The 23824-nt window shown below is 39.4% G+C and overlaps 1 protein-coding gene across 5 annotated transcripts in view; it reads right to left on the bottom strand.

Annotated features, from left to right (window-relative positions):
• Nucleotides 1-458: 458 nt before the first annotated feature.
• XPNPEP3 (X-prolyl aminopeptidase 3) overlaps nt 459-23824 on the bottom strand; it is a 78795-nt gene continuing 55429 nt past the window's right edge. For 2 of the 5 annotated variants that reach the window (XM_023729072.1, XM_023729071.1), the window contains 4 exons: nt 20863-20948; nt 7771-7948; nt 6252-6372; nt 461-4740 (listed from right to left, as the gene is read on the bottom strand). In XM_023729072.1, the coding sequence (XP_023584840.1) occupies nt 4574-4740; nt 6252-6372; nt 7771-7948; nt 20863-20948 (552 nt within the window). In that variant the 3' untranslated portion in view covers nt 461-4573. Of the gene's footprint in view, nt 4741-6251; nt 6373-7770; nt 7949-20862; nt 20949-23824 lie in introns of all 5 variants that reach the window. The other 3 variants (XR_002823666.1, XM_023729073.1, XM_004373892.2) reach the window with 3 other exon arrangements.

The following is a 23824-nucleotide window of genomic DNA, read 5'->3' as shown; positions in this document are numbered from 1 at the left end:
CCATATAGGCGGGATCATATAATAGCTATCCTTTTGAGTCTGACGTATTCCTTTTTATGGCCAAATCATATCCATTGTATGGATATGCTACAGTTTGCTTATCCATTAATCAGTTCAATCATAAAATTATGAATTATCATAAAAATGGTTTTAAATTTTTTATTACCTACTCGTGCAAACAAGTTTCTTGTATATGGTGATTATCAAGAATTTGAACACCTTATTACTAAGAAGTCTGGATCTGGAATTGTACGTTTTGGCCTGATAATCAAAAAAGTCACGTTCCCAGAAGTAAAGCTCAATTTTTTTATTAACATTTTTAAGAATATTGTTTTAGAAGTGTTAAACAATTTTTAAAATTTCTGTAAAACTTTTTATTTCTTTTCTTATCATAATTACATAAAGGACATAATTTTTTTATTAAGTCTTCTCAAGTTTACTCCAACTGTGCCATACAAAGGAATCTTGTGATGTGCGCCAGGATATGAAGTGTTGGGAAGCATGCCTTGGAGAGAACCTCAGACTCTACAGAGGATTCCTAGTAGGGAAAGATGGCTACACTGAAGATCCTTTATATGGCTTACTGAGTGAGAAAGCTCACCTATTTACATAACTTCGCAAATTGATTCTACTTCCCCACACAACCCAGCCTTTATAAAATTCATGGCTCTAGTTTAGTCTTGAGTGCTACAGTGGTTTTCTGGAGACCTATGGGTCAGTTTTGTGAAGAGTCAATCTTTTAACAGGCTGGGCCTACGTAGAACCCATTGTTTTTTCCCCTCTAAGACTGACAAGATCACTTCAAGTTTGCTGTAATGATTCTGTGACAGTGATTAACAAATACTTTGTAAAATAAAATATTTTATAAAATACAATGTTCTCACATTTAAACCTGTAAACTCTAGATTCTAAAATAAGACACACATGGGACATATGCTTCTATATTGTTTTAGTTTATTTTTAAAATGACAGTAACAAATGACTTTCTCTTGTTGGGGAATGACATATCTATTCTCAGTGGATAGGGCCTTAAAAAGTAACAGCGTTTTGTCCAAACTGAACTTATGTAATTGCACAAAAGTCATACAAACCCATTCATAAGAGCTAACAAGAGTTGCAGTTTTCTAAGATCTTGTGAAGCACATTCCAAAAACCTTGATTTCCAACAATACTGCTGCTCTCCCAAAGTTTGTCAGTGATCCCCAGGCAGAGACAAGAAGAGTAACCAGGAGAACCCAGTTAGTTGTTTGTGACAACGGAATTCTGCTCTGACGTTAGGGTTTAATAACACATCTACCTTGTCATTCCTCTAGGAGCGTTGAACACTTAATGTACATTTGCCCAGGCAAATGCCCTCTCAGCTTGAGGTCCCACCTCAGGAAACTAAAAAGTAAAAACATTAACCATCCCCTAAAAGCCCCATCCAACAGGGTCCTTTATGCTGCCACCATCTATCTGCAGGCCCTCACTTAGCTTCTAACACATACACAAATAGGTTATGTATCATCAAGTACTAGTTGAGGAATGGCAGACAAGGTTTAACTGAACGTCCCACTCTGTTTTACTGGGCACAGTTATCTGAAACGCTGTGAAGAAAGACTCTGAGGCCATGGCTGGATTGTGCTCTAGTCGTGACCTCTGACATGGGCATGGGAGGGGACAGGCAGCACTCACACTTCCTCTGTGTGATCTTTGTATTATTACAGAAGCTGGTGGGTGTTGCTTACATACATTTGGAAAAATATTAACAAAGCTCAGTTTTTCTATTGTAATGAGTTTCTCATGTCTTTATCTGGAGATTTAACTTGTTTCATGGATCTGAATCTCAATTAAGAAAGAATGTCTATGGTGAGGGTTGCTTCCTTTCTGTTCTTGTAAAAATTAATGAGAAAGTACTGTTTTGAAAGAAGACACACACATAACCGGAAGCACCTTCCAAGCTTGTATATTATGACTACCGGAAGAGGAGAGTTCTTAACTCCAGTATTTTTACTGCTGTCTTTCAAATAAAAGACATGGTCCCAATTTTCTGATCAGGGGAAAAAAAACAGCAATTCTGGAAAACAAATACATAAAAACATGCAGCCGAGGCTACCCAGGTATGCTTCCTCCATTTAGTTGCGATAGTTACTGACCCACTCATATCTCTTCAACTTTAATTCAGAGGGAAAAAACTCCAGAGGTAACACTTGAAGAATTTTATTTTTAAATTAAGATTTTCATCAGGAGAACTAGGTGTATACATGGAGTATTTATTATACTTAGACCTGGAGGAAAAGTGGGGTGTGTCCGTGGCATGGCTAGGAATGAATGAGATCCGTGCATGGTGCATAATTATCTGCTCTAAACCACCAAACAAAACCTGTTGCTGTAGAGTCAATTCTGACTCATAGCAACCCTCCAGGACAGAGTAGAACTGCCCCATAGGGTTTCCAAGCAGTGGCTGGTGGATTCGAACCGTCGACCTTTTGGTTAGCAGCCAAGCTCTTAACCACTGTGCAACTAGGACTCCATTATCTGCTCCACCAATCCTGAATGTATTAAATAGCACCCTAAATGTTGCTATGAGATGTTCATTATGTCATCTCTTGATGGTTCCGATAGTCTGACTCCAAAGCTTAGGTGCTTTGGTTAGTCTGGGACTCAAAGGACAATATACGTGGGTCAGGGACTAAAAATCACGAAAGAGTTCCACAATTGCCATTCTAACTACTACTAGCAACAGCTGCAGAAGTTGACTGGAATCTTACTTCCCTAACTAGGAGAAATCAGTTTCATGTCCAAGTATGCAGTTCTACATAAAAGCCACCCAGATTTTCAACTAGAAAGTTGAAGACCACAGAAAATGATTTACAGGAAGAAAAGGAAAATCCTCATTTCAGGATTGTAAATGAACAAAAGAAACCCACTCAAAGGAAAGTGTTGTAGGGGCCACAGAGGCCCTGGGAATGAGGGGACAAGTAAGAGGAGCCAGAGTTGTGGGTTTATTTTCTCGCCTCTTCTTTAGAAGGTAGAGCAGGACTGAGAAGTTGGAGGAGGGTAGAGAGGGAAGGCAGGGGGTGACGACAGCTCCAGCTGTGCAGCCATCCATTCCTGCAGCTGCTGAGATAAGGTTATGAAAGCCAGGCATTCATTGAAGAACACTGTCAGGATATGATAGCATCACTTTGGTTTATAACATTATCTCTGTCTCCTGATGAAGTCACTACCTGCCTGCTTTTGGCTCTGTACCTGTGTTTTGCTGCTAAGGGAGGCAAATGTCTAGTACTGCAAAGAGTGTTAATCCTCTAGCTTATGCTCCCCTAATACAAATATAAAAAAAAAAAAATTCTATGCTCTATCATTCAGCAGGTTTTATAATCTTGGGCTCATGTCCAGGTTTGAAGAGGTGAACACACTGGTTCTTAAAGCTTCCTTCTCTGACAGGAGCTCCTTAAGAAACCTTCTACAGGAATCTAGTCTGTTCACCGTGCAAACTGAGTTGTAGTATAATTGCATCCATACTGTGTTTAGATAAATATGACTCCCTGCCCTTCTAGTGCTAACACCAGAGGAAGGCAGGGATCATAAGGTGGTTACAGGTACTTGGTGGATTCCGTATTTTGTTCTTATCAGCTCTAGAGGAAATCACAGAAGGATATAAGGAGCATTTCTCTGAAAACTGGGTACCACTACTCCGACTTTACTAGGGTAAGCTCTTCCCTGGCTGGGGCAGTATCTAGGGTGTGCTAGGAGGGGCAGTGCATTAAGAATCTATAAAGGAAGAACAGACTTCTAGAAAAGGAATCATCTTTAAGTTGAGGAGAACAGATAGATGGAAGTCTGGACTGGTAGTGGACGCAATATATACTTTTCTCTCTCTTTCATTTTCTTCCTTAACAGAATCCAAAAATACTTCCCAGGCCCCAGGCAACCAAATGGCAAGAAAGGTTCAAAATGGTTTTGTTCGATGGCTAGTGTTGCCAGAATGTGGACTGTGGCTGATGGGTAGGAGTGCAGGACACTAGTGCTCACGAGGGCTGCCATGGCTCCAGCAGACTTGCAGGAACTGGACTAAGTAGGGAGATGTTACAGAAGACTTGCACTGGCTGCCCACAATCACTGATGGGTGGCTTATAGTACAGGCAGAGACCTTGACGATCAGCTCAAAACATAAGCATCACACCAAGATCTTACAATATTAGGTGGATCTCAGCAAAAGAGGAGGGACCTGGAGAGAAGAGAAATTTATGTACGTTTAAATGTGTTAACTGGAATGCACAGACACATGTAACCAAGACCTTTCTTTACATTTAAAAGTAAACCTGCCCGGGTCATTAATTCTCCAGAATTAATGTTACTAAAGCTGTAGTAATATACAGTTGAAAAATTCAGCCTTCCAGATTTCCATCTGCTTAAAACAACAACAAACCCCCCCACCCGACACTATCACATACACTCATACAGTTGCTGCATTCCCACATGGGAGCCGTGTATCAGTGCACACACAGCGACACTCAGAAAGCACACGTGCGTGGGTGCCGGCGGACACCCCTCTGGAGGAACCTGAGATGCATGAGGGCTGTGATGAGGGTCACGAGGTCCTGCTGCAGATCTGCTCAATGTCACTCATCTCTTTGGGGCAATCTGCAGAAAGGATGAGGGGTGAGTCCTGAGTCACCACTACGTCATCCTCAATTCGTATCCCGAGACCACGAAACCTCTCGGGGGCATCTCTGTCATCCTCTGGAATATAAATGCCTGGGAAGTAGAGGAAAGAATCAAAGACAGTAGCTGGGTGGTTTACGGCAAGTAAGTTAACCTCTTTGTGTCCCAATGCCTTCATCTGTAAAACTGGTATATTAATGGCAGCTACCCAACAGAGTTGTGAGGATTCAGTGAGATAACATATTAAAAAAAAGGTCCTGGTACATAATGGTCAATAAATGTTGACAACCATTATTAGTATTATTATAATTATTTTTATATATTAGACTACAGGCTCCATATAACTATCATAATGTTGATCCTGATTCTGTCATATTTTAGTGGCTCAAGCAGGCTATCAAAATTATTTAGCTTATGAGTATGCCCATATATGCTGGGAATTAGTAGATTATATAAAGGCATCCTTCCTCTGCCCAATAAGCCCCTGGAAAAAGGGCATTTTGCTAAAATAAAGATACAAGGTATTTTAAAATATATAAAACACTTAATTAGAGATTATTAGCCTAACTAACCAGAAGCTGAGGAACAGTCATCAAAATTTTTTTTCTCAAATAAGCTATAAATGTAAATGCATGATGCAAAGGAAGATAAATAGGAAGACTTCAATGGACAGTTGGAAATATCTAAGAGCCCAAGGTACGTTTTCTAAACATGATGTCAGACAGACACCAGGTCTTTTCATATGAAACAAATTATAAATTTCCTCCTCTAAACTCACAGACACTGCTCTGTGATAAAAAGAGAAAGACCAGCAACCGAAGATGTAGTCAAAGCCTAAGGAAATACTTATGTACCAACTAGACTGGACTAAATGCTAAGACCACAGACAGCAATGTATGACTAGGCTCAAAGGGCGGTAGGAAAGATGTTTCCCGTATATGATTTATATAATTTAGAGGTGAACACACTTGAATCTAAGACTGAGATCCATTTTCATGACAAAAACAGCATCAGTGTTTAAAAACCAGCTCTTGTGACATCAATCTTCACACTCCACTGTAGCTACCACTTCTCTTTAGAATTCTGCCCAACGCCCAGCACCATCCAAGTCAGTTAACCTACTAGATTGTTCCCCATCCCTGGGGCTTATGAGAAAGGATCTGGATCCTAAGCAGCGAGACAGGTGGATCTCAGCAGAGGTGTTGCAACTGAGACCACGGACAGCCGGAGCGTCTCTCTGCACAAAAGCCCTGGCACTTTAGAAGCTCAAGCAACCCAGCCACTATTCAATGGGAGACTCGCACAAATCGGTCCCGGCAGAGGCAGATTTTAAAAAACATTTATTTCTTAATATCTGCTTATAGAAAGTATTCCCCATCTGTTGTTGATAGGAGAAGTCAAATTAAACAAATTGTGTGATGTTAAATGAGAAAGCTAAAGATAAATTTAAAACAAATAAAGTTCCCTACCACACCAGAGATTCCTTTTTCTGTTTTTTTCTAGTTTAATTATGTTGGTTCAGGTAGAAATAAATGTCTATCTTTCTAGCTCACATTATCATTCTGTGTCACCAGGGGTCAAAGGTTGCCAGCACATCCCCTTACCTGGCTCAACTGTGATTACCATGCCAGGCTGCAGAGGGAGGGAACGGGGCACGTCGGGAGTGTCGTGGACATCCATCCCAAGATAATGGCCAACATGGTGAGGGCAGTATTTTCGAGCAGCCTGGGAAAGAGAATTACCATAGTGTTATTAAAGCAATGATGGTTAAAGGGGAAAGCTGAACATGTATAAACCAGTGAGACGTGTTAATACCTCCCCTGTGGTTCTGCCACTTACGTTTAACCCATTCTTGGGCTAATACTTAAGATACCTGATAAACTGCCATCTCTTGTATGAGATTCTGCCAATGGCATTCTAACTAACCTGTACTTCCGTTCCTTCTAGTTAATATACTAATATGCTGACTTGGGCAACTCTAGCGCTGACTAAAGCAAATGAAAATCTCTCTTTATTCTGAGGGGTGGCCGTGACTATGTGGAGCCCTGGTGCGACAGTGGTTAAGAGCAAAGGCTGCTCCGACAGGGCTGCTATGAGTCAGAATTGACTCGACGGCAATGGGTTTGGTTTTTGGTGACTATGTTATAACAACTCTCTTTTCCATATTCGTATACCCCTCTCAGGAAGCACATTCTGGAGACCTGAGGCGTCTCACAGCAGTCTGTGGAGTGGGCACGAGACATCAAATACCAGCATAATTACTGTGCATCTACCAGCCTGGATATTTCTATCAGTTAATTAAAGATTCGCTGGCCTCAGCAGGGGGAAATTTACAGTTTCTTTTCTGTTGAGAAAGAGGCCCTGACAGCCTAAACTTGGAACTGGGAGATGCTTAACAGTCTGCGTGGCTTGAGCACCCATCACCTTTCTTTAAAGCTGAGGCTTTCCAGTTTTATTGAACACCACTTATATTTTGGATGCAGACAAAACTCACTTTAAGACATGGTCCTAGGGCATACTGTTAAAGTTGCAACATCACTGAAGCAACAAACACCTTCCCTTTCAACCTCTTCCTTTTCAGAATCACCACAAAAGGATTAAGAGTTAACCTCTCCTCCTTTTTCGTGTCTTTCCCACCCTGTCTCCAACAGACTTCATTTTATGTTTTCTGTTGAGCTAGTTATGCTTTATGCCATGAACCAGAAGGTGCTGCCATCTTCTGGGAGAAACAAGTACTGACTGCCTTTGTTTTAATCCATGCAGGCTTGACTCTAGGGCCCCTGGGTGGTGCAAAAGGTTAACACGCTCAGCTGCTAACCAAAAGGTTGGAGGTTCTAGTCTACCCACCTCGGAAGAAAGGCCTGGCGAACTACTTCTGAAAAATCAATCATAGAAAACCCTATGGAGCATAGTTGTTTACTGACACACGTGGAGTTGCCATGAGTTGGAATTCATTGAATTTAAATAATTAAATCTAAGTCCCTTCTGAATGAGCTCTGAGTCTCAGCCTCTTTGAGATGAAGAGTCACAAAGACTATTTCTAAATCTTTTCAGCTGTATATAGGGTAAAATCTGAGCTGGATGTTAAGTGTTCTTGAAAATGGGTCAAGAGAAGTTAAGTACCTTGAATGCATCATTTTTCTTATTGTTCACGATCCCCAACTCTTTAAGTTTCTGTCCTATCAGTGTCAGCATCATGCTGTAAATGTTCTCCAAGCTTGACCCAGGGGAGCAGAGGGTCAGACAAGCGCTCTGGATCTCTAGAACAGCTTCATAGAGTTCTGCCTGAGGTGCAGTGAACCTGGGGACAGGAAACCAAAGAACCTGAATTTGGAATAATCTGACATTGTAGGAAGTTTGCTTCTAAGTGTGATTAGAAAAACTCCAAGATGATGATGATGGGGCACTGCTGATATTTAACAAAGGCCCATCTATCATTATTGATAGGATATTAATCATGTCCTAGATGTTCAATCCTTCAAGCTGGGGCAGCTCCTTCAAATGGTCAGCAGGTTAGAAGATGTGCCCAGCCAGGAATGCAGTCAAAGGGCCAGACCAGGATCACCCTTCATCCTTTCTCATATTTTACAGTATAGGCAAGTCCCTGACTTACGATGGGGTTCTGTTCCGACACTGCTGTCGTAAGTCCGTTCTGACGTAAGTTGAATAATTTTTTTTTGTAAGTTTTCATTATTATTGCCTTTTATTATCAGTATCTTTATAAATCCTATCTTTGAACATCTGCGAGTGAACATCTGAGAATGATAACATCAGCAAATTATGTGATGTAACACTGTATGTAGTACATATTACTAATGATAAGGTATATAAAAAAACATCAGACAGTCTTAAGTATGGTTCGTCGTAACTCAAATACACCACAAGTCGAGCACTACATGTACAGGCCACCATTAAAAAAAAAAAAAGCAAAGCCTAGGGATCCATTTCTGATAGGTGGAGTCAGTGTCATGGGATAAACTAGTCAATACCTTGGGTACTAGAATCTTAACTAGTATCTAGGTGTTGTCAGAATAATGATTTCTTTAGTAATCATGATGAGAAAAAAGTGAGCTAGAATGGTATATAGTATGTATTCTCATACATTGGTGATGAAAGTATAAATGAGTGCAGCCAATTAAGTCAAAAGCCTTAAAGATGCTCATACACTCAGAGCTTGTAATTACTGTAAGGATCCATCCTAAGACAATATTTGAAATTAAAAAAAGTTGTATGTACAAAAATGTTCACTGTAATGTTTTCATAATTGTAAAGTATTAGACACAATCTAAATGTCTCTTAATAGAATAATGGTTAAATATGACAATATAATGTACTAGTCCAATCAATGACTATGTACCCACCTTTCAGGTTCAACCATTATCAACACTGTTATGCTTGTATCAGTAACTCCAACAACATTCCACCCCATTACTCTATTATTAATTATATTTTTAATAGTTAGTTTTCTAATATAAAGTTTGTTGTTATATTGCTAAGTGCCATCAAGTGGGATCTGACTCATAGTGACCCTACGTACAACAAAATGAAACACTGCCTTGTCCTGTGCCATCCTCAGAATCGTTGTTATGCTTGAGCCCACTGTTGCAGCCATTGTGTCAATCCATCTCATTGAGGGTCTTCCTCTTTTTCACTGACCCTCTACTTTACCAAGCATGATGTCCTTCTTCAGGGGCTGGTCCCCCCTGATAACATGTCCAAAGTAAAATTTACATACACTGAAATACACAAACCTGAACTGCACAATTTTGACAAACGGATGCATCCATATTCCTGTAATAATATAGAGCATTTCCATCTCTTCAGAAGGGTTCCTCGTGTCCCTTTTCAACCAGTACTCTCACCTCCAGACGTAAACAGTATTCTGGTATTTTCACCTTAGATTAGATTTGTGTATTTTAGAATATAATATAAATGGAAGTATATAGCATGCACTCTTTCTTGTCTGGCTTCCGTCACTAAGCATAATGTCCACGTGAGCCACTGATGCTGCTGCTTCAATCAGTAGTTTGTTCCTTTTTATTGCTGAGAGGTATTCCATTGTATGAGCAGACCACAATTTTTGTATTCATTCTCCTGTGAATGGACATTTAGGTTGTTTCCAGTTTGTGACAACATGAATTAAGGTGATTATGAACTTCTCGTACAAGTCTTTTTGTGAACATATGCTTTCATTTCTCTTGGATAAGTATGTAGAAGTAGAATTGGTGGGTCAAAGTGTAGCTGTTTATTTTTATTGTTTATAAGAAGCCGCCAAAAAACTTTCCAAAGTGGTGTAGCATTTTACATTACCATGAGCAATATATGAGAGTTCTAGTTGTCGCACATTCTCATGAACACCTGGTATGGTTAAACTTTTAAATTTCATCGATTCTAGTGGATGTGTCTCATTGTAATTTAATTTGTATCTCTCAATGACTAACAAAATGATGATTACTTTTCAAGTGTGTATTGGCCATTTGGATACGTTCCTTTGTGAAGTTTCTGTTCAAGGTGTTTTTCGTGAGATACATGTCTTGCAAAAAATCTCTCCCAGTCTTTGGCTTGCTTTGGAGTCCCTGGATGGTGCAAACAGTTAACATGTTCGGCTGCTAACCGAAACGTTGGAGGTTCCAGTCCAGTCAAAGGCGCCTTGAAAGAAAGGCCTGGCAATCTACTTCCAAAAAATCAGCCGTTGAAAACTTTATGGAGCACAGTTCTACTCTAATACATGGGGTCACTGAGAGTCAGAATCAACTCGACAGCAACTGGTTTGGTTTGGCTTGCCTATTCATTTTCTTAATAGTGTCTTTTGATAAACAGAACTTTATTTTTGATAAAGTCTAGTTGATCAATTTTGGTTTTGCTCTCTTTATGATTATTGCGCTCTGAAGTCTTAACAAATCTTTGCCTACCTTCGAATGGTGATAATAATCTCCCATATTTTAATCTAAAAGCTTTATAATTTTGACTTTTATGTTTAGGTCTATATTCCATCTCAAAGTAATTTTTACATATGGCCTAAGTAGGAGTTGAGGTTTATCTTTTTTCCATATAGATATCCAGTGTTCCAGTATCATTCCTTGAAAGATTTTCCTTTCCCCAAAGGCTTTGACACCACTGTCTAAAATTAATTGACTGTATGTGTGTCAATTTTTTTGGATTCTCTATTCCATTCCATTGATCTTATGCCAGTAGCACAATGTCTTGATTACTGTAGTTTTATAGTAAGCCTTGAAAGTAGTTTAAATCCTTCATCTTTGTTCTTTTGAAAATTGTTTTGGTTATTCTAGGTCCTTCACATTTATTTTAGAATCAACTTCTCAACTTTTACAAAATAAGTTTGCTGGAATTATGGTTGAGACCATGCTGAATCTAAGGATAATTTGGGGAGAAAGGACATCTTGACAATATTTAATCTCCCGATCCATGAATATAAACTATCTCTCCATTCATTTAGGTATTCTTTCTCTCAGTAGTATTTTAGTTTTTAGTATCAAAATTTTATACATCTTTTATTAAATATATTCCTAAGTATTTTATGCTTTTTGATACTACAAATGAATTATTAAAAATTTCACATTCCAATTTTTTTTTGGCTAGTATATAGAAACACAGATTGATATTTGTATATTGACCTTATATTCTGAGACCTTGCTAAACTCACTTATTACTAGGGCTTTGAACTGGTTCATTCAGGTTCAAACCCGTTTCTCAGCATTTCTAACAAGTTTGTAGATGATGCTAATGCTGCTGGTTATAGGGACCAATTTTCAGAACCACTAGTAGAGCAGTGGTTTTCAAAATATATTATTCATAAGAATCACCTGGGGATCTTGTTAAAACTGTAGATTCTGATTCAGTATATCTGGGGTGGAAATGCAAATTCTCAGCAGTGGTTCAAACTGGAATGAATGGTTTGAAGCCCTGTTCAATTAGCTCTTACAGTTTTTTGATGGTTCCTCAGGATTTGATATGTAAACAACGCTCTCATCTATGAATAGGGACACTTTTATTCCTGTTCTCCCTAATCTTTATGCCTTTTATTTCTTTTGCTCACCATATTGCCCTGGCTCAGACCTTCAGTACAACAATAAACAGAAATGGGGACAGTGGACATCCTTGTCTTACTATAAATCTGATGTGTTTTGCCATTAATATTGTATAAGCTGTAGTTTTTTGAAGCTGGCCTTGATTAGATTAAGAATGGTCTATTCCAAGTTTGCTAAGAGTTTTCGTCATAAATGGCTATTAAATTTTGTCAAATGCTTTTCCTGAGTATTGAAATGATCATTTGATTTTTCTGCTTTATTCTGGATGATGGATTACAGGGATTTTTGAATGTTAAACAACCGCATATTCCTGGGATAAACCCCATCGGTTATATATTTTTATATATTAGTTATATCTCAAAAAATGCTTGGGAAGTATTCTTTTTCTATTTTCTAAAGAGCTTGTGTAAGATTGGCATTATTTCTTCCATAAATGTTTGCCAGAATTCACCAGTAAAACCATTGGATCTAGAGTTTTCTTTGTGTGGAGAATTTTTTTTTTTTAATTGTACTTTAGATGAAGGTTTACAGAACAAACAGTTTCTCATTAAACAGTTAGGACACATATTGTTTTATGACAATGGTTAACAACCCCATGACATGTCAACACTGTCCCTATTCGACCTTGGGTTCCTTATTACCAGCCTTCCTGTCCCCTCCTGCCTTCTAGTCCTTGTCCCTGGACTGCTGTGCCCCATTAGTCTCATTTTGTTTTATGAGGCTAATTTTTGGCTAAACAGTGAACCTTGGGAGTGACTTCATTACTGAGCTAAAAGAGTATCTGGAGGCCATACTCTTGGGGTTTCACCAGTCTCTGTCAGGCCAGGAAGTCTGGTCTTTTTTTGTGAGTTAGAATTTTGTTCTACATTTTTCTCCAGCTCTGCGCGGGACCCTCTGTTGTGATCCCGGTCAGAGCAGTCAGTGGTGGTAGCCGGGCACCATCTAGTTGTACTGGACTCAGGCTGGTGGAGGCCGTGGTAGTTGTGGTCCATTAGTCCTTTGGACTAATCTTTCCCTTGTATCTTGTTTTCTTCATTCTCCCGTGCTTCGGAAGAGGTGAGAACAGTGGAGTATCTTAGATGGCTGCTCACAGGCTTTTAAGACCCCAGAAGTACTCACCAAGGTACAACGTTGAACATTTTCTTTATAAACTGTGTTCTGCCAATTGAGCTAGATGTTCTCCAAAACCTGGTCCCCACAGCCCTTGTGAGGAGAATTTTTAAGAAATTAATCTTATTTGACAGGTATAGGGCTGCTCAGATTTTCTATTTGATCTTGTGTCAAGTTTTGGTAAATTGTGTTTTCTAAGAAAATTGCCCATTTCATTTAAATTGCCATTTACTGACATATAGTTGTTCATAATATTCTTTTTATCCTTTTGATATCTGTAGGATTTGTAGTGATATCCCCTCTTTCATTCCTGATAATTATGTTTTCTCTCATTTTTTTTTTTTTTGCTTGCTAGAGAGTTTATTGATTTTATTAACCTTTCAAGGGAATAAATATTTGGCTTTGTTAATTTTACCTACTTTTTGTCTTTTTTTCCTACTTCATTCATTTCTGGTCTTCATTATTTCTTTTCACCTATTTACTTTGGTTTTAGTTTGCTCATATTTTTGATAGTTTCTTAAAGTGCAAACTTCCTTTCTAATATAAGCATTTAAAGCTATAAATTTCTGTTCTGGGCTATATCCCACACAACTTTTTTTTCTCGTCTCCTTTTTTTGTTTGTCTTTCTTTCTCCTTTCCTATTTTTTTGGGGTTAGTAAAATACTTTTTAATATTTCATTTTAATTCATCTGTTGTTTTTTTAGCTATACCTGTTTACATGATTTTTTTAGTGGTTGCTAACCAAAAGGTCGGCAGTTCAAATCCACCAGTTGCTCCTTGAAATCCTATAGGGTAGTTCTACTCTGTCCCATAGGGTCACTATGAGTTGGAATCGACTTGATGGCAATGGGTTTGTTTTGTTTTTTAGGGATTATAATATGGATTAGAATATAAATCTTTAATTTATCCTGATCTGCACGAGTTAATACTGTAGCATTTCACATTAAATATGTTGTTGTTGTTAGGTGCAGTCGAGTTTCTTCTGGCTCATAGTGACCCTCTGTGCAACAGAATGATACACTGCCCGGTCCTGTGTCATCCTCACAATCATTCTTATGCTTGAGCCCATTGTTGTAGCCACTGTGTCAATCCATCTCCTTGAGGGTCTTCCTCTTTTCTGCTGACCCTTTACTTTACCAAGCATGACGTCCTTCTTCAGGGACTGATCCCTCTTGATAACATGTCCAAAGTACATGAGACGAAGTCTCGCCATGCTTGCTTCTAAGGAGCATTCTGGCTGTATTTCTTGTAAGACAGATTTGTTCCTTCTTCTGGCAGTCCATGGTATATTCAATATTCTTCACCAACACCATAATTCAAAGGCATCAATTACTCTTTGGTCTTCCTTATTCATTGTCCAGCTACATAAAATACAGGAACCTTGAAAAAGGTGAGTTCTATTTACCGCCCCCCCACCCCTTCTTTGTGCTACTGCTATCATATTACATCTACATACGTTATAAATACCACAATGTGGTGTTGTTATTAGGTGCCATCAAGTCAGTTCTGACTCATAGTGACCCTCCGCACCACAGAACGAAACACTGCCCAGTCCTGCGCCATAGTCACAATCATTGTTATGCTTGAGCCCACTGTTGCAGCCACTGTGTCAATCGATCTTGTTGAGAGTCTTTCTCTTTTTCGCTGACCTTGTATGCCACAATGCACTCTTAGTTTTTCCTTTAACAACAATCATATATTTTTCAAAAGAAATTGACAGAAGAAAAAAAACATCATCTTTTATATTTACCTAAATATTCACCATTTCTGGTGATCTGCCTTCCTTTCTCTAGATCCAAATTACCATTTGGTGTCACTTCCCTTCAGTCTAAAGAACTTCATCAGCATTTATTGTAGTGCAGTTCTGATGGTAACAAATTCCCTCAGTTTTTGTTTATCAGAAAATGCCTTCACTTCACTGTCACTTAAGAAGGATTCTTTTGCTGGATATAGAATCCTGGGTTGACTTTAAATGTCCTTCTATTGCCTTCTGGTGGAGGAGTTCAGTCATTAATCATATCGTTCCTGTATATGTTATGTCATATCTCTATGTAAGTCTTATAATGACATGTGTGAAGAGCTGGAGACAGAAAACTAAAAGGGAAAAACACGCTCGGCGTGTCTCAAGCCAAAAGAAGTGAAGAAAAAATTCAAACCTCAAATTGCAACAGTTATGGATTCTATGGAGAAAATATTAAACGATGCAGGAAACATCAAAAGAAGATGGAAGGAATACACAAAGTCATTATACCAAAAAGAATTGGTCGATGTTCAATTATATTTGAGGGGGTAGCATACGATCAGGAACTGATGGTACTGAAGGAAGAAGTCCAAGCTGCACTGAAGGCATTGGCAAAAAACAAGGCTTATGGAATTGATGGAATACCAAGTGAGATGTTTCAACAAATGGATGCAGTGCTGGAAGTGCTCACTCCATCTATGCCAAGAAATTTGGAAGACAGCTACCTGACCAATCGATTGGAAGAGATCCATATTTATGCCTATTCCCAAGAAAGGCGATCCAACCAAATGCAGAAATTATCGAACAATATCATTAATATCATACACAAGTAAAATTTTGCTGAAGATTATTCAAAAGCAGCTGCAGCAGTATGTCAACAGGGAACTGCCAGAAATTCAAGCCTTATTCAGAATAGGACATGGAACCAGAGATATCACTGCTGATGTCAGATGGATCTTGGCTGAAAGCGGAGAATACCAGGAAGATGTGTACCTGTGTTTTATTGACTATGCAAAGGCATTCGACTGTGTGGATCATAACAAATTATGGATAACACTGTGAAGAATGGGAATTCCAGAACACTTAATTGTACTAATGAGGAACTGTACACAGATCAAGAGGCACTCATTCAAACAGAATAAGGGAATACTGTGTGGCTTAAAGTCAGGAAAACTGTGCGTCAGGGTTGTATCCTTTCACCATACCTGTTCGATTTGTATGTTGAGCAAATAATCCACGAAACTGGACTGTATGAAGAAGAACATGGCATCAGGACTGGAGGAAGAGTCATTAACAACCTGCTTTATGCAGATGACACAACCTTCCTTGCTGAAAAGTGAAGAGGACTTGAAGCACTTACTGATGAAGATCAAAGACAACAGCCTTCAGTATGGATTACACCTCAACATAAAGAAAACAAAAATTGTCACAATTGTACCAATAAGCAACATTATGATAAATGGACAAAAGACTGAAGTTGTCAAGGATTTCATTTTACTTGGATCCAATCAACACCCATGGAAGCAGCAGTCAAAAAATAAAAAAATGCATTGCACTGGGCAAATCTGCTGCAAAAGATCTCTTTAAAGTATTGAAAAGCAAAGATGTCACCTTGAAGACTAAGGTGCATGTGACCCAAGCCATGTTTTCAATCACCTCATATGCATGCGAAAGCTGGACAATGAATAAGGAAGACTGAAGAACTGACACCTTTGAATTGTAGTGTTAACGAAGAACACTGAACATACCATGGACTGTCAAAAGAACGAACAAATCTGTCTTGGAAGAAGTACAACCAGAATACTCCTTAGAAGCAAGGATGGTGAGACTACGTCTCATACGCTTTGGACATGTTATCAGGAGGGATTAGTCCCTGGAGAAGGACATCATGCTTGGTAAAGTAGAGGGTCAGAGAAAAAGAGGAAGACCCTCAAGGAGATGGATTGACACAGAGGCTGCAACAATGGGCTCAAGCGCAACGACTGTGAGGATGGTGCAGGACCTGGCAGCGTTTTGTTCTGTTGTATACAGGGTCACTATAGGTTGGAACTGACTCAACAGCACCTAACAACAACAACATCATATGTAATGTGTTGTTCTTCTCTGGCTGCTATCTAGACTTTTTTTTTTTTTTTTTTTTTGAGAATTCAGCAGATGATTTACTTAGGAATGGATTTCTTTGTATTTATCCTGCCTAGGCATACACTGGATCCACATGTTGATGCCTTTCACCACATTTGGGAAGTTTTTGGCCATTATTTCTTTAAGTGTTTTTTTCCGCCCCATTTTCTCTGTCAACTTCCGGGACTCCAGTATATGTTTAATTGCTTGAAAATTCGCATAGGTCCCTGAGGCTTTGTTACTTTTTCTACAATATATTTCTGTTTTTCAGACTGGATAATTTTTATCTGTCTTCAAATTCACTGATTCTTTTGCTGTATGCAATCTGCTGTTAAGGTCATCTAGTGAATTATGCATTTGAGTTATTATACTTTTTGCCTTTAGAATCTCCATTTAGTTTTCTTTTAGAAATTCTTCTTATTGTAAAACACAGATAAAGAAAGCCAAATATATACCTTGAGAAATTATTATAATGTGAACAACAGTCAGGTAAAATAGAGAACTAGGCCAACTATCTAAGAAGCCCTCTCCCACGTCTCATCTCAATTATAATCCTCCCAATTAAGTAACCATTATCATAAAACTTTTACAGTAATCTGGTGGGTTTTTTGGGTGTATTTATCATTTTTTATTGAGAGACATAATTCACGTATCATAAAACTTAGGCTTTAAAAAGTACAATTCAGTGGTTTTTCGTGTATTTACAGAGTTGTGCAACCATCACCACTACCTAATTTCCCAGAACATTTTCATTACCGTCCCCAAACACCCCTATCCATTAGCAGTCACTCTTCATTTTTTGTGTTTAAAACAATATTTTTATCACCCAAATGTGCATCCCAAGGCAATTTTCTTCCTGCTCATTTTAAATTAAGTTTGATATTTCTTTTAAGTCTTTTCTAATCAACAGGTACTTCCTCCATCCTTTTTCATTTTCTGTTAATGAATCCAGGCTGTGTGATATACAGGTTCAGGCAATAAACGTCTGTGGTCCCATAAGGTTATAATAGAGTTCAGAAATCCTGATGGGAGAATGGGTGGATGTGCTTTGCTAAGTACTGTAGATCCTATACGTCTCTCACTAGCTCTCTGGGTCCAGCATCAGCCTCGGCCTTGCGCGGCAGGGAGAGGGGTTCCCGGCATCCATCTTCAGCTGCCCGTCCCACCGCGCTCACTTCAGGCAGAGACCAGGCATATGCCACTCAGCTGCCAAGAGGGATGCTCCACGAGGCCGCTGCTCTACTAGGCCAGGGCACCCTGCAGGTGAGGCCCTGGCCCAAGACCTAGGCTTCTCCGGTGGTGGCGGCTGTCGAACGTCCTGGATGCATTGGAGCTGGTGGAAGAAAAGTGTAGGAAAGGCAGCTGGAGTGGGGGTGGGGGGAGTGGAGGCGGAGTTGGAAGCAGGGCAGGCCTGGAAGAGTTTAAAGTCCATGTTGGGGTGGTGGTGGGGGGAGGGTGGGCAAGCAGGGAGGAAGGAAGGGAAGGGAAGGGAGCCCCTGCAGGCAGATGGTTGGATGGCGAGTGCGCTTCCTGGCGGGGGCAGGTGCGGCTTGGAGACTGGGTGGAGACTACACAGGATTGACAGCGGCAGAGTTCACCTCAGTCTGGATTTTGATAATTGCGTATCATTGGTGCAGTTCAACATGCTCCTTTGTCCTTTATATTTCCTGCAAATTGGCACTGGATCCAGAGAACGGATCAGACTCAGATTCAATCCCTTTGACTAGATTATATGAAGTATTTGGCAAATTATAAGAGGCACATAATGTATAAATGTCTTTTTGTGATGTTAGCAGCTGCTGTTTATGCATTCATGGGGGTTGCAAAACGGTAATATTCTAATTCTATAATTTCTTTCCTCATTTATTACTTGGAATATTTTAAAAGAGATACTTTCCCTAATCTATTTGGTTACCCAGTGGTACAGTTCATATAATAAAGGTGGCTAAATGTTTTATTCTTCATTTACCAGTTTTCAATATAATCAATTGGTTCATATCATCCCCTGAAGATGAGCAATTTTTTTTTCTTTTAAAAACATTATAAACCCATGGATTTAAATTTATTTGATGGGTCTAAATTCACTGCAGTTATTATTACTGAAGCTTAAATTATCCTATCTTCGATCTGTGGGATATCTTCAAGTTGGTGTCTGAGCCTTTCTGCCATGACCCTAGTAGTCTTCAATAATTTCCTTGCTATCTGGTATTATGAGACATTCCAGGCTCATTTTTGTAAATTTCCTGACCAAGATCTGGAATTAATCAATTCTCTAGGAAGCTCTCACTTCTTTTAGTGAGAAATTATATTTTGACACTAGGTGTACTCATTGCTACTAAGTTGGTCCTTATTTCTAGTCTTTTCAGTAGACAGAACTAGGGAAAGGGGGATAAAACCATTTTGTATTTTGTCTTAGTATGCAGCATACAGTGTAGAGAAAAAACAGCTCATGTTGGTACTTCTATTTCAAATTTGAGGCTACAGAGTTTTTACTTAATCTCTGTTTTGTTATCTTCTTTCTTCCATACTGAGAATCCTGATTCTCAAGGACACAGGGATGACAGAATGAAAATATCTCAGTTACTCGCTTGTTTTATCTCATATCATACACACAATAGCCTCAGAATAATAATATAACTACTATGAGCAAAATGATTACTGAAAAGATTAAGACTATGTTTTACATATGCTGTTTTCATTGTCCTTTTAAAAAAACAGTTGTACTATTCTACATTATCATATAGCCATTACATACAATACTCGCTTCCTCTTAGCCCTCATCTAGTCTTAGTTCTACAATTAACTGTGTGTTTAATGTTCACCACTAGTTCTTGGATCAGTGTATCTTTAGTCATTTTGGTTGCCTGAAACTCATTCTCTAGTACAGGACTGTTCAATAAACCTTTCTGTGATGACGGAAATGCTCTGTACCTGCGTTGTCTGATATAGTAGCTAATACTGACACGTGACTATTGGAATTGTGGCCAGTGAAACCGAAGAACAAAATTTTAAATATGATTCAATTTTAATTCACTTAAATTTAAATAGCCACGTGTGACTAGTGGCTATCATATTGGACAGCACAGCTAGTAGATGCCTCTTGAAGGATTCATATTTCTTGAGTTCTTACATGTTGATAACAATTTGTGCCTTTTCTACTTGAGAGTGGTTTTGCTGCATATAAAATCTTTGGTTCATATCTTCTTTTTTTGAGCATCTTCAGTATGTTACTCTATTTGCTTCTGGCATAAAGTACAGGCAGTCCCTGGATAACGAATGAGTTCTGTTCCTAGATCTGTCTTTAAGTCAAATTTGTATGTAAATCAGAACAGTTAGGTATGGTTCATATCTAACGTCAGTCAAATGTTTGGCTTAGTATATAGTGTACCTTTCTGTACATAAAAAACATTAAAGAAACACTTGTAGATACACTAAAACATCTTTAACATAATAATACAGTAATAATAACAATGTTTTGATGCCTGTTGCAAAGTAGCGCCCATTTAATATCATGAACCCTTGTATGTATGTCAAATTTTTAATATAAGAGGCTTGACGGGGGTTAGTTCGAAACTACGGGTTGTACGTAAGTCTGATATTCATAACCCGGGCACTGCCTGTATCCAAAGCCAAGAAGGCTGTGGCTTTCTGTGCCTGAGCTCTGTGGATCTGAGAGTGTCCTCAGGCAAAAAGCCCTAACCATTTAAATCTTACTCATTAGAGTTCTTTAAAGAATAGACTTGTCCAGTTTATGCCTCTTTTTGGAAACTCTCTGGTACCTTCAAATAGTTGATTTTAGTATTTTGTCTAGATTTTATGATTATTATCTGTGGATGGTTAATCCAACAAGCTACTTTACCATAACCCAAATATTACTTTTGTAATCAGAGAAAAATGAACTTCAAAATCATTAAAAAAAGTGTGTGTGAGTGTATGTGTCTGTGCGCGTGTATGTGTCTGTGTGCGCACACTTGTGGGTGTATGTATGCTAACTGGCTGTTTCTCAGTGCCTGATCCTGTGATATGATGAGCAAAACAATCTCAGAAAAATACTCAGGGCATTTGCAAAGGCAGCTAACCTGACTGACCTAGAGGGGACTTGGATATTTCTTTAGTCATTTATTCCAAGTATATCCATATTCCAACCCACACTCCTAAGAAGCAAGGGGACATGTTACTCTGTAGAAGACCTACCTGCCGTTGACAGGCCAGGTGCGGGTGATGTCACTCACGTAGCAGTTAGACTCACAACCACCATCCAGAAGCACCATTTCTCCATCCTGGAACAAAATGGGTAAAGTGGGTGACCTCATGACTGTAAGTTGTTTTTTCTTCTAACTAGAACTCTTTGTGCCTTTCAGTTTATTTTAAAAAGCTCTAATTTAAAGGAGATTGATTTCTGGTTCCTTCTCACAAGAAACAGAACCTAACCTTGGCAAATGAATTCACAGTGGCTCAAGAAAGGTAGTATAAGAGGCAGGGCCAAAAGGGCGGAGTAGTCAGACGCTTCCGGTGGACCCTCTTACAACAAAGACCCCAGAAAACAAGTGATTTGATTATATATGGCAATCTGGGAGCCCTGAACATCAAAGGGAGAGTTGAGAAACCAGACTGAGTGGTAGGGGGAGAGAGAGATGGTTCAGAAGCAGTGAGGAGTTGCCAGACCTGAGCCAGCGAGAGCCTGAGCCCTTCAGGTCTGATCAGCTAGGGGGTGAGTGGTGAGGCAGGCAAGCAGCGGTCCTTGGGAGGTGCGTTTTCCACACCGGGAGAGATCCGGCTCCATAGAGTTTACACGGCTACTCAGAACCAGTGAGAAGCAGCCCTCATTAGTGAAAGACAAGTACTTGTGTACGGCCTAACGCGCAGATCAAAAACACCCCCCTTAGGGGAAAACCTCTCTCCTATTTACCTCCCCACTCCCTGCTCTGCACTGGGTCCCGGACCAGCTTCAGCAATTGCCGAGTCCCTTGGGCCAGAAGTAGGATCTGTCACACGCCTGGAGCCATTCTCCCTGCCTTGGAGAGTGAACAAATTAACAAACAGGAAAAAATAAACTGCCGACTCCCCTAAGCCAGGAACTAAGGGTAGGCACAGCTCCTCTGCCTAGGCACAGGCAAAAGGGATCCATGGACTTTGAGTGCCTTTACCCCTGCATAGACTTGTGTGGGCCCATCTCAACAGTGTAGGCCCTCCTTACCGCAGTACAACAGGGTATATACCAGAAGTCTAACTTCAACTGTTTCAGCTGTGAAGTGGCAGGTTCCTGACATTTGATGCCACTTTGCCCATTAAGCAGCGTCTTCACGTACCCACATCAGGGTCTGAGGACTGGTGGCTCCACCCATACCAACTAGCCACCTGTGATAGGGGCCTATGAGTGAGAGGTGCCCTCCAGTCCTTACAGCCAACAGCATTAGGTGCTTATAGTCCAGCTGCAAAACCCACTCAACTATGTGCTCTAGGGAACAGGGACATGCCTTCCTCCTGGACACTCAGGGGTGACTGTCAGCCCCCTGCCTTGCTAAGAGTGTGTCCCCCTGCTGCAGCCAGATGCCTGTGCCTACACCAATCACCCATGCCTGTCTACGACTGTAAATGAGAGGCTACACCACACACTTGGTGGCTATCTACCTGGACACCTGAGCTGAATCCATACAGGAGGAGTGAGCAGAGTCCTGAGCTCACATACCTAGTAACAGATCTAACCACCTGGTGACAGGACATTAGAGCTTCAAAGGTGCCAATAATCAAACTAGCTCATACAAGAAGCCTATTTGGGCACATCAAAACAAAACAAGAAGCTAGGACTCAGTAAGCAAACATAAAATAAATAAATATAATAACTTATTGATGCCTCGGAGACAACAGTCTATCAAAGCACATAAAGAGGCAATCCGTGATGGCTTCAGCAAGCTCCCAAAATAAAGAATCTACAAATTTTCCAGAGGAGGAAAATTTCTTGGAATTAACGGAGACAGAATACAAAAGCTTAATATACAGAAGTCTTCAAGAAATTAGGAAGGAAATTAAGCACAATGCAGAACATGCAATAGAAGAAATTAAAAAGATTAGAGAAGAGCATAATGACAAATTTAACAGGCTGCAAGAATCCACAGAGAGACAGCAATCAGAAATCCAGAAGATCAACAATAAAATTTCAGAATTAGACAACACAATAGTAAGTCATAGGAGCAGAATTGAGGCAATGGAAGTCAGAATTAGTGAGACTGAAGATAAAGCACTTGACACCAACTTATCTAAGGAAAAATTAGATAAAAGGATTTAAAAAAATGAAGAAACCCTAAGAAATATGGGGGACTTTATCAAGAGGAATAACCTATGAGTGATTGGAGTACCAGAACAGGGGGGATAACAGAAAATACAGAGAAAATTGTTGAAGATTTGTTGGCAGAAAACTTCCCTGATACTGTGAAAGATGACAAGGTATCTATCCAAGATGCTCATTGAACCCCACATAAGGTAGCTCCCAAAAGAAAGTCACCAAGACATATTATAATCAAACTTGCTAAAACCAAAGATAAAGAGAGAATTTTAAGAATGGCTAGGGATAAACGAAAAGTCATCTACAAAGGAGAGTCACTAAGAATAAGCTCAGAGTATTCAGCAGAAACCATGCAGGCCAGCAGGCAAGGAGATGACATATATAAAGCCTTGAAGGAAAACAACTGCCAGCCAAGAATTATATATCCAGCAAAACTGTCTCTCAAATATGATGGCGAAACTAGGGCATTTCCAGATAAACAGAAGTTTAGGGAATTTGCAAAAAACAAACCAAAATTACAAGAAATACCGGTTAGAAAATCGGTAACATCAGATAACAACCCAAGACTAGAACACAGGACAGAGCAACCAGATATCAACCCAGACAGGGAAGTCACAAAAGGAAATCAAAGTTAAAACACTGAAAATAGGGAAACAGATGTCAATATGTAAAAGATGACAACATTAAAACAAAAATGAGGGACTTACAAAAATGTAGACACAGATTTTTCGTATGGAGAGGAAGTCAAGGCAATATAAAGAAATAAAAGACTAGTATAAACTTAGAAAAATAGGGGTAAATATTAAGGTAACCACAAAGGAAACTAACAATCCTACAAGTCAAAATAAAAAACTAGAAAAATATAAAGACTCA

The sequence above is a fragment of the Trichechus manatus genome, unplaced genomic scaffold, assembly GCF_000243295.1.
Source record: "Trichechus manatus latirostris isolate Lorelei unplaced genomic scaffold, TriManLat1.0 scaffold00027, whole genome shotgun sequence".
Classification (NCBI taxonomy): domain Eukaryota; kingdom Metazoa; phylum Chordata; class Mammalia; order Sirenia; family Trichechidae; genus Trichechus; species Trichechus manatus.
The sequence above is the reverse complement of the archived record's forward strand: the minus strand, read 5'-3'. Positions and strand labels throughout refer to the sequence as shown.